Source organism: Homarus americanus, unplaced genomic scaffold, assembly GCF_018991925.1.
Source record: "Homarus americanus isolate GMGI-L3 unplaced genomic scaffold, GMGI_Hamer_2.0 scaffold50564, whole genome shotgun sequence".
Classification (NCBI taxonomy): domain Eukaryota; kingdom Metazoa; phylum Arthropoda; class Malacostraca; order Decapoda; family Nephropidae; genus Homarus; species Homarus americanus.
In genome coordinates this window covers 4762987-4775310 of record NW_024715014.1, presented here as the reverse complement: position 1 = coordinate 4775310, position 12324 = coordinate 4762987, and the positions used below count along the sequence as shown (strand labels likewise).

Genomic DNA, 12324 nt, shown 5'->3' with positions numbered 1-12324 from the left:
GTAATGAAATAAATAACTGCACAATCTTATAGAAAAAATCACCAACATAACACTTCCCCTTACTACTGTCATCCTCAAATGTTTTACTTTCGTGAGTTACACCCCCAAAAAAATGCTATATCCCAGTCTTAAGTCGTGGTCACATGAGCGCATTTATGGACAATTTCTGGACTGAAAGTTAAGTCAAGTAATTTTCCTAAAATTCTAGCAAGTTTTTGGAGCAATTTTACTGGGCGATCGTGATCGTCAATTCTTGATGATTTCGAGCAAGATTTCCGGGTCAAAATACAGTATTTGTATATACTGTATATAACATATGTTAATAACATTATTATGTATAAAATGCATTAACAGTTTTTTAAATACACATACAATATTGAGTTCATATGTTGTTTGGGTGCTGATTTAACGTGTTTGTTTACAAAACAGAAGCACGCACACATACATCCCTCCCTACTGAAGGTACGACAGTCCAAGTAGTCAATAATAAACACTTTCAGTCCTCCTCCTTGCCAACGACAATAGTTTTTTCTTTGATTTCTCGTTTCTTTTTAAAAATAAAACGAATAGTAAGGATAGCTGCTGTCACCTGTATTCATCTTGCCTTATTGTTGTTATATTCAATCTCCCATCTACTCGCATGGTGGCTTTCAATTATTTTTTCATGCTGTAGACTGGAGCAAGAATCACCAGTGTGATCACATTTTGACGAAATTTATCATGTTTTCTTGCTCCAAAATTCTTGCTTAAAATTAATTGATTATAAAAGCGCTTGAGTGAACCCGGCTTATGCCGGGTTATCTACAGTATACTGTGTGACTTTATTCACAATCACACAATTAGTAAAGTAAGAATTTTCTTAAACAATTCACCAGTTACAGCATTTCCTGGTAGAGTATAAGATGCAATTTTTTCCTTTAAAAACAAAAAAAAAATCACTCAGCAGAAGCCTGTTAAGGATGTAAAGGTGATAGCAGGTGAAGAATGTTACTAAAAATGTGGCAGGAAAGTAAGGTGCATGTTTCAAGGATCCAGGAGTGTGTGGGCTCCATGTTTACAAATAAGCATATTTAACAGCTACATAATAAATTTTCTAAAACAATATATAATGCATTACCTCAGTGTAGAAAGATTCATTTGGAAGAAGATATGACAAGCAGAATCGTCTGAGAAACCACATAAGTGATGATGACACCTCTGGGCTTAGTAGATGGCCTAAATTGGCTTTCAGGGCCTGAGATTCTGTTTCACAAAGTCTCATCACTGTGCTCATCATTCTGAAATACACAAGAATCAGCATTACTTTATATTTTCCATGAATAATAACCAAATATATACATCCAACATTTTAACCTCTACTCTATCACACAAGCCCTGTCACTCAATCCTTACATTTTGCCCCACTTTCTATTCTTTCCTTCACCTCACTCACAAATTTCTCCACTCCTCCTCCTTCTTGTATTAATCCTTTCCATATATCATCTTTGGCTCCATCTTTAGTTTATTAACCATTCCTTCTCTTCAAAAGTATTTCATTTAAATATTCTCATTTCTTACTACAGTGTATTAACTTTATTTCACATTTAAAGCTTTAAAAAGGTGAGCCACCTAGCAGGTTTGATATGCCTGCAGCGAATGGTTACTGAATAAAGTTGATAGCTTGTATCTGTGAAAGTTTTGTAGAGATCAAACAATAACTGTAAATGTTTCATCAATGACCGTGAGGTCTGACCTCAGTCTGATGTTGCCTAAGAGTGCGTAAGCATGCAGAACACGATGAAGCTATGGTTTCATCAACGTTGCAGAGCTGGTGTAACTGTTACTGGCGATATGAGGATGGAACAAGCTAAAATATTTCATGGTGAACTTAAATCTTATTCATGATAGTGAATACATAGATTCAAACAGCATCATGGTATATCTTTCAAAGCAGTAAGTGGTGAAAAGCAGTCAGCAGACCATGAAGCAGCAGCCCAGCATGTTGACGACTTTGCCAAACTTGTTTCTGATAAAAACTTTTCTCCTGAGCAGATACATAATGCCAATGAAATGTCTTTTACCTATACTGTACTGTACCCCCAATAACAATTGTGTGGTTGCTTGCATCAACATTCCATTTCCTTTTCCTGGAGACTTAAATTTTTTTGCATATTATCATCATAAATTAAGAGTACAAATATACAGTCAACAGCAGCAGAAGTTCGTCTCAAGCTAACCTGCATGATGTTGATTACCAGCTTTATGTAAAAATATTAATGTCGAGCGTAACACATCCCTCCCTCACTGGCTACCCTTGTGGAAATCTCTAGAAGTTCCAGCACAACAGAGAGGTGTCAGTAAACTTCCCCCACCGTCTCCCTTCTCTCAAAAATTTTCCACAACACCAGCCGACGCCATCAAGATAACCAATCACATTTTTAGAATAGAAACATGACATCATTACCGAGGTGATTAAATGGGCTGCCACAGTACCACACCCTTCTTGACACACCTTGCTGTCGACACTTCCAGCTCTCTACGTCTACTTTCCTCACTAACATGTATTTCTCTTAGGTCTACAGTCGTGCCAGCCTTAGTGTAACAATTGTGTGTCCTTCCTGTGTACTCTCCCATTGAATATTTATACTAGGACATGACACTAAGTGTTACATGCGTTACTCCGATTGATGGCCATCGCAGTGTTCTTGTTCATTTTCTCATCTGTTCAGTGATTTCTTTATCTTGTGTATATCTTTTATTTTTGGTGTGTGTTTTTGTTAATATTAAGTAAAGATATAAGAAAATTACTATACCAGTTTAACTATTGCCCAAAAGTGATTTCTGAGCCCAGTGACATTATTACATCTAATATTTACCATTTTTCTCGAGAACTCAACTTGTTTGTCCACAAGTGGAACTTATGGTTAACTTTGCTACCTAATCTTAGTGTTTGAGTATCTTAAAGAGTTCTGTATTCATTTATTTATCTAATTTGTTAACTGTAAATTCTACCCCGTGGCAAGAAGATATTGAGGAGATAATGAAATCATAGATGTCTGAAATGAAAATCTGGATGTCTAGGAGAAAACTGAAGCTGAATGATGGCAAAACTGAGACCATCATCCGAGGAAATAGAATGGACGAGAGCACAGATGATTTGGCTCTTTAAATTTAGGGAGAAGTACAACTTAGTCCTGTGGGAAAATAATGATATCGAGAAATACTCGTTGGCACCAGCAGTACAAATAATCATACACGTCTGGTTCCCGTTATGAATCCTCCTCCAGCAAAATCAGATATTTCTTAAAAATATTATTTTCCTAAATTTTACACATTGATACTTACTGATTTATAAACAAGAAGTGTATTCTCAGACAAACTCCGATCATAAATCTCATGTAACTAGCCATTTAAAGCACATCTGTCAAGTCTTCACCATACAGTGTTACCAGATCACCTGCCTCATATCATGCAGGTTGGTTTGGGTTGGACTTCTGCTGTTGACTGTACCTAATATTAATTTTAAATATGAAATCAAACCTACTGAAACAAAACTTCATTGAATATATAAGATACTAACAATTGGTTACATAATATTTAACCATTTCTCTGAGATTCCTACACTTTGTTATTTTATTCTGGCTATTGCCAAACGATTTTATTCAGCTTAGGGAAACCTCCAGCAGCCAGACAGTTAAGGCAATGGAATTCATGCTTAGTCATAAAGTAAAGACAAGGATGAAAGAGAGACCTGATGAGAGGGTCCGCTGCAGCACTGTTTGGCACTTCTGTGGGCATCTGTGCAGGAGCAGCTAAAAGTCTGAGTGTAGCCTCTAAGTTGACAGTGGCAGCTGCATTAATACTGTAAGTGACCATTTCTGCAGGAATGAGAGCTGTTTCTCCCTCATTATCCATTGTTGTAACATGACCTGTAACAACATATATCAATTTAAAAAAATCCTTGAAAATGAAGCTGAGGTACATGGATGGCCACACAGGGGAAAAAAAAAACCATGAAGGAACTGTGAAGTAAGAGGAGAGTGATGCTAATTAAAGAGGAGGTGTAGGATATATGAGCAAACTTTATCCAAATTATCAACTTGGAATAAAAGCATTAATTCAAACTCTAAAACTTCAAATTTCATTGCACATAAACAGCCAAAACAATTTGTAGTTGACAGGTTTCCACTAGTTCATCATAATTGTATTAGATGAACTGAAACCTTAAAGATATCTGACAGTGTGAAGCCTTAAATTTATGAAATTACTGTACTCATCAAAATGACCTGTAAATGATAAACATTGTGGCTTTTGCTGCCCACAAACAGATCTTTCTTTACCCCTACTACACTTCTCCAGTCCCACTTTATATCCCACTAGGACTGTAACTTTTCCCCAGTCTGTACTTTCTACTAATTCATATTTTATATCTAGTTTAGGTGTTCATACCTATCAAGTTTCTAATTTCCTTGTGAAGGTGGCAAGTACTTAAATTCAACTGCCAAAAAGCAAGCAACTTTTCATTTTTTTTAGTACCTGAAGGTGTGAATATAACTGAAAATTAAAATTATGGGAGAGGCATTCATCAATTCATCATAATAAAAAAATACCCTACAGCCCATATATACTCGAGCAAAAACCTAAAACAAAACCAAAAACACCAAAGAAACTTAATTATTACCACTAACCTGATATGAGAAGAAGCCAATGGATGTCTTCATAAAGTTGGTCCAACTGAGAATTTTCAGCAATGGTGAGGTTGTTACTGAGAATGTGAGTGAGTTGTGTACGCATGCGACTAATGCGGTCTTCCATCAGCTGCATCAATAGAGGTACACTGTGTTCTGGTGCCTGTGTGAAAAATGAGAGACTGATCCTGAAATCTTGTTTTTTAATTTGGGGATAAGGGCATGGCCTGATAATGGTTACAACTAGGTCACAAAAGATAAGAGTACAACTGCACAGATTTTTAAAAAGAAAAAGAGTTCCATAGGATAAGCATGTTGCTAATCATGACAGAAAGATAACTTGACTATGATTGTTCCCCTGTAACCCATTCTTCGTTTCGTTTGACTATAGAAAACAAGACCTTTCACCATACAGTGAAGTGAGAAACAGCAGACTGATCACTCAACAGGCAGAACAGAGTCCAGCCTCAGAGGAAGAGTCCACTATATTCCTTCTCCTGACTCCAGCAAAGTTATTCAACTGACTCCACCTTCCCAGTTTCGTATGTGAGTATTTAATTGTTTATTTGACTTTATTAGTTTTTCACATCTTTTATCCGGTGTAAAAAATTTGCCAGGAACCTAAGCCTGCTAACTATTTATATTATTTATAAAAGGAAAAATTAGTTGTTCAGTGTTGTTTTATGAAGTTGCACTTCTTAGAAACAGAAATGCAATGATAAGTGAGGACCTCCTGTACAATGATGCACAATACAATGTGGTCCAATTCACCCTGCATTATTTGGTCAGCTTACTCAGCCTAAACATCCTTGTTACTCTGTATGTTAACATTTACACCATTCTCAGTACAGTTATGGGACCATTTATCTGGCATACTTAGAACCTGGGGGTTACCACAGAAAAGTTTTTTTTTATGGAATTTGGAGTACCAGGCTTAAATTGTACATTAAACCCTCTGTAACTGGCTGTGAAACTTCGGTTCAGATCACTGGATTCAACCCTAAAAATAGCTTTAACTGCACACTGTAACATTAAAACTTAAAATTGTAGGCACATAAACAGCAAGAAAAAAAGCATTTAAATAGCAAAAAAAAAAAAAAAAGCATAAAATGAGCAAAATTTATACTGTGCTGTACAAGTTACTGTACAAACTCTGACTAAGTGACCAAAATAATTTCTTCTTTTTTCTTGTTTCATGTGAAATAACAATCAATTGTATGTGTAATACAGTACATTATAAAAAAAAATGAACCGGTTGCAAAAAAATCTATCTGAAGAAAAATACAGCGTGGCTCTTCTGTGCAAGAAGGTCACAACTAGCCCATGTGTACTTGTTATGAATAAGGTGGTTAAGTGAGTGTTAATACAACATTTGGAAATTTCACCATTATTCCCATACTATTTAGGTTTATTTGATACCTGGTTAATGAAATATTGTTGTAAAGTAATAAATAAAAAAATTAAATAACTTCAACTCAGATGAGTTACTATGTGGCACTAAATTCCCGATTCTTTTATGACATTGTGCGATCACAGTCATAAAACAAAACTATGAGAAGGAAATGAACTGTTTATGTAATATAGAACTACCTTTTATACAATATCTATGTGTTATTGTATTTTTTTATGTACAGTATAGTAGAAGTCCAAAAATTCGGACTGCTTGGGGATTGGGTCAGTCCGGATTTTCGGATTTTCCCGATTCTCAGGCAGTACTTTTAAAATTCAAATTTAAGGAGGAATAAAGAAGAGATGAACAGGTACATTTTGATAGTTTATTCATTCGCAAATATAGCATGCTTCATTTATCAAAACGAGCAGTTTTAAAGAAAAAGCTGTGAATTCTAGAATTTTATTCTTTGCCTTTTTTATATCATAAATTGTAGACTTTCCAATGTCGTATGTTTCCATTAGAACAGTATTGCTCACACCACGTTCTAGTTTCTTAATTATTTCAAGTTTGTCACTCAATTTCAACGTGTTCTTCTTTCTCTTCACACAACGAAGTTTATCTACTTTAGGAGCCATTATTATGGGCTTGTACAGTACTCTGTAAATGGAAAGCGAAGGACTCAAAATTACATATGTTGTCACAGTTTGATTGCTCGTCTTAAAGTGGCGACCACGTGGTCGCTTGTTGTCGCTGTGCAGCTGTGGCCCTCACGCATGCGCACATACACACAAAAGCCCGCTAAAGAAAAAAAAATTGAGTTTTCGAAAAGTCCGGATTCTCGGGTGGTCCGGATTTCTGGCATCTGGATTTTTGGACTTTTACTGTATTATGTAAAATGTTTTGTGCTTATTAAAGCAGTTTTGGAACAGTTCATGGATATTTTTGGGACTCTGGAGCCAAACTAATTATCTGTATTTAAATAAATTTAACTACCCTGGATATAGTAATTCACAATGTCTTCTGGTACCTAATCCGCGAATTATCAAGACTCGCTGTACTATCTAGACAAAAATTAGCAGCTAAAACCATTTAAGAAATGATAAATAAAAGTTTAACTCAACAGCCATTTACACAAGACGCTGGCTGCTTAGCCTCAAAAATCGGCATAGCAATGCAGGCCAGTTGGAACGCTGCCTTAGCAATGGGGCTCTCCCACTCCACTCCCCCACTCAGCAAGCTAACTCTTGCACAAAATTTTGTTTTATTTCCTTAATGCTTTGACCTGATGATATTTATTTATTTTATGTGTGCATGTAACTGAGTAAATAAAAGTGAAGTTAAGTTTATCTAACTGAAATTAGGAGCTGAAAAATGACCATAACAGAACTCCTCTGCTCAGCTTGAAAACTCAAGCTAGCACACAAAGAAATATTTATTTCCTTTATGTCTTTGACTTTATGATAATTATTATTTTTTTTTTTACATTCTGTATGTAGAGATGTGTGTGCATATAAGTGTGTAAAAATATATAAAGAAAGTTATGGACAGAAATTCTACCCAAAATTAGGAGTTGAAAAACCCAAAATATAGCTCACACCTTGGCCTGGTAGGGAGATGGTTAAGGGGATGTGGCGTCAGTGACCAGTCTAACTTTGCAACAGTACCACCAGCAATATTAAGTGTAACACTTATACAAGCACACCACCACCCTCAGCTGTGAATTCAAACAAATAAACTGATTGGTGGATTGGGGGGAAGTGAGAGGGAAGGGAAGGGGGGGGGGGATGATTAGTGAGAGGGAAGGGAAGGGGGGGGATGATTAGTGAGAGAATGCGTCGCTGCACATCTCTCCAAGATGGTCGTACTTCTAAACACACTTACTTGTCTCCCACAAAGTCCTATCAGCACCAACTGTTCCTTGAAAGCTATTCTGTCAGGTTGAATTGTCTCTGAGATCTCGTCGGCATCAACCTGGAATAGAGTTAATTGAATTAATAGATATGTTCTCTAATGTACTGCAAAAATATTAATGAGCCTCTCAATATTACCACATGGTGTTTAACTAAAATTATCTTTTGACACCTGGGTACAAGTTCTATAAGACAATAGAATTTCATGATAAATCTCCCATTTCTAATTAGACAACCCTGCCAAACAGCTCTCATTAATGAAAGTCAGCAAAAACAATGGAGGAAGAAGGAATATACTACAAATCCTCCATTGACTAATCATGTAACCTAAAAGAGATGACCCAATTTCAAATGAAGGGAAGTGCAAAAGGTATTCTGAATGTATACTTCATACTAACTGTATTTGTTTAGTGTTACCCTGGAACCACAGCTAAAAGGGGTTATGTTACAGAAAAACCTTTCGTAATTTTTTCTTCTAAGTCGGAACATATTTTCCCAGACTCCAATTGTAAAAGCTGAGATACATTCATATGAAAAAAAATACTTCCCTGAAATATCTTACAATGCCACAATATATGGCACACTGTTCTTAAATGCTACAAATTGATAAATAATATCAATCTAAAAATTAGTTTTGTAACGTTTTCTACTGGGTCATGTTAGTTTACATTGCATTTGGTGCTTCAGTGCAGATACACTTTATACTTACTGGTACTCTTGAGCCTTCAGGAGGTGCTAGATGACATTTTAGGTACGTGTCAAAGATAAGAGTGGCACTCTGTTTGACCTGAGAACTGTTACAACTGCTACCCTCTTGCAAAATACAAGCCCATGACTGCAGCATTTGTTCAAACGCTTCCATGTAGAGTTGGTCTTCATGATCCAGCTACAAGCAAGAGAAGTGCATACAGTAATCATGCTTATACATTATTCATAAAACAACCCTTATAATAAAATGCTGTAGTTACTGGCAAAACATACAAGTTCTCATTGATATGCTGAGATGAAAGATCATTGTCACCAAATACAATTTTCACAACTTTCAATTTTGGATGGTATCTCAGTGCACAATTTAAAAAAATAAAAATAAACACCCTTTCTCATTTAACGACAGTCAATTATCAGTTTAGCGACCTTTGACTCACTGGGAAAAATTCAGTAGGGAAGTCAGAAAACTGGGGATTTTGTGTTCCACGTGCACATCATTACAATACTGTAATGTGCCTTTGAAATAAAAAATAGATACAGTACTATAAAACTATAAAATAAGAAAAATGAAGAGGATGGGTGTGTATGTGTGGGAAGTGAATGTATGTATTAAGGCAGTGAGCTGTAACTGTGGCCAGCTACACTCTCCTTCCTCCCTATGTGATGTCACAGTAAGCAGGCAGTAGCCACACACGTCTCTTGAGTCAGCTTGGTGACTGCCCGGATGAGCTATGTTATGTGTATACTGTGCCATTAAATGTGAGTTATAGAATGCATATAATGAATACTATACAGTATGTTATTAGCCCACATTTATATATTACTGTCTATAAGTGACAGGCTAATACAGTTAAAACAAATTGTCTTAAATATCTAAATTACTCACTCCTCAATGTACAGGGTACTCAAATTAACATTTACTTTTATCATAAGCTTCATTTAAAACTCACCATTTCTTCTTGTGCAGCTCCTTGTGCAAACTTGCAGGTCAAGGCAGTAAGGTTCTCTACAAGTTGACGAAGCATCTCTTCTGGTAGTGCTACTAGAACTGATGGAGGGAAGAACAGCAGCAGTTTTCTGAAGATATTGCTGATCCCTAAGGCTTCTGAATCACTAATCTGAGTACTGAGATATAAAAACAAAAGCCATTAATACTACAATGTCTTACTGTACTTTGTGACACATAGGAGTCATTTCTTATATAGCAAGAAATGAAATGGTACATGATAATTACACTGATAAGAGTATGGCTTAGGAACTGCAAGTGAATTCATTGTATGAGAAACTTAACTACAAAAATATGATTTTGATCCTGAAAACACATCTTGTAAGAGTCAGTGGATCATGATGTAACAATACTATAATTGGTAGAATGTATTGTATAAATTTTAAACGGCGATAATGTATAACTAACTCCCACCAAGAAATACCATGCTTCCTCCCACAACCATGTTCACACCATAAATATGGCATCACTGATGCGCCACGCTTGCCTCGGCACCACAGTCAATGACAAAGGGCCCGGTAAGGTGATGTCAAATGGAGTGCTCTGCGATTGGTAAAACCATAAGTTTAGCAGGTATACTGTTACTCTGTATTGAGGTTTGAATTCAGTCTGGTTGAAGAGTGGCTGGGTGAGTTTGTGGACATTTATGAGTGTTTGTGGCTGGAGAGCAAATATTGTAGTAACCCTGAATACATAACTGGATTTTTATGTCAAGTACAGTATTTCAAAATCTTGACTTTTAATATGAGAATATAAGTTCAGTATGTGGCATTTAGCTAAATTAGGTTTGAAATATTGAAAGATGTCACTCCTAATATATTGAACAAATAATGAAAGGCCACTCTCCTTAAAATAACCCTGGTTCTTTATTGAATTATAATATACTCTAGTGTACTGTATTGATTCATTGAATGCAGATGAATCCATTCATGAATGACAACTATGATGACTGGAAACATAATACAGTAATTAAATTAACATATTCAAATAACAACAAACTGTAAAGAGAAACCTATCATACCTAAGTAGAGTAATCAAATTCATATACTGTATAATCTTTATTGCCCTCTCCCTATAAGCCTGCCAGGACATGTTCATCTTTCCTCCCCCTGTTATTCTGTGTGTCACCTTTCCTCTGTCATGTGGGTTCCAGGCCTTTTCCTTCATTGCCTGGGAGGCCTCCTTCACGTCTGCCTACTCCCTCACTTCACCTCCTTGTTTGGCTCTCCTCTCTGTTAGCATGTCTAAATGAACTACTGTGGATTGCCCCAATTCTTTCTTTTATTCTTTATTTCTCTGTCTGTCTCTGGTTATTACCTTTCCCACATTTTTTAAGAGCGAGTGAGGTAATGCTACAGTAAAGTAAAACTTTGTGGGATTTCCCAGTCAACACATTGGAAAGAGGTGATGAGACAATCTATAGAATTCCCCCATAACAACATCTCAGGGATGCAGGGGGATCCAAGTCATTAAACACAGGTTGTTATAAAATGGGTTTTAAAGATCAAACCCTCATTTATAACCTATCACTAATTTGGAGAAGCCCATGATTTAAAGGCCAGCTAACAAGAGAGGCGGAAAGGTCACTCTTAGTGCTGTGTGGCAAGTACACTCCTGTACACCAAAGGGGAGCTTGCTTTCTGTATACAAGGGACACATGCACTAATCTTACAGGAGCATTTACCTTGTGAGGAGGGAGAAGAGGCATTCCAAATACTGGGTAAGGTACTTGATCCGCACTTGTCTGTTGATAAGCACAGCCCCATTAAGAGAAGCAAGTTGCACTAAACAGTTTAGTGCATGATGACCAAGTTCCCAATTTCCACGAACACGCCAATACAGCTGTGGATATTATTATTATTACTGTAACAGATTCTACTATATACATATATCACCCATTAGATACACAATTAACAAAATTGAACAAAAATCCTACAAGCACACACACACACAGTAGCACCCCGGTTATCAGACACCTACAGTGATTGAGATGTGTCAGGTAAAGAGATTTTACGGTAAGCTGAATCTCACTCTTAGGATCCCCAATAAATCCTACAATGCACAGTACTACAGGCTGACCTCTCAAATTCATATATCAGAAAGATGTTTACTATTGTGAATTTCCTTCACTCGAATTTAAACAAACACATACAGGCATCCCCGCATTACGGAACCCCGGGTTGCGGAATTTCGCTCTTACAGAATTTGTAAATTATGACAACAATTTTGCGAAACGGCCCGTAAATCCGCCCTTACGGAAATTGGGGTAAATTTTAACAATTTAAAAAAAAATCACAATATAAAATTAAAAATTATAATCTGTTTGGTGTGGATTTCTTGGTGTTTGCTACAGCCAAGCGTGGTGTCGCCACACGGAGTCAGTCCATTGTTTACATCCAGTGTGCGCGCATGTTTCACGCCCCAGCAGTTGGATTTAACTTTTACAAACATACAGTAAGTACAGTACAGTGCATTACCCTTCTTCAAGATGACTGGAAAGAGGCCATCAAGTGGAAGTGACCGCAGTAGTGCAAAAAGAAGCCGCAAAGGCATTACACTGGATATTAAACTTGATGTTTTAAGAAGGTTAAATCATAAATTATTTAATGTACTGTATTGTATGTGTTTATAAATGTTTAT

General features: G+C 36.5%; 1 protein-coding gene across 1 annotated transcript in view; it reads right to left on the bottom strand.

Moving 5' to 3' along the window:
- LOC121853812 (exportin-4-like) overlaps window positions 1-12324 on the bottom strand; it is a 39736-nt gene that overhangs the window by 20518 nt on the left and 6894 nt on the right. Inside the window, exons 8-14 of the mRNA XM_042348191.1 lie at window positions 11369-11526; window positions 9629-9803; window positions 8680-8856; window positions 7942-8031; window positions 4668-4830; window positions 3731-3908; window positions 1118-1277 (exon numbers count right to left, since the gene is read on the bottom strand). Of these exons, the coding sequence (XP_042204125.1) occupies window positions 1118-1277; window positions 3731-3908; window positions 4668-4830; window positions 7942-8031; window positions 8680-8856; window positions 9629-9803; window positions 11369-11526 (1101 nt within the window). The remainder of the gene's footprint in view (window positions 1-1117; window positions 1278-3730; window positions 3909-4667; window positions 4831-7941; window positions 8032-8679; window positions 8857-9628; window positions 9804-11368; window positions 11527-12324) is intronic.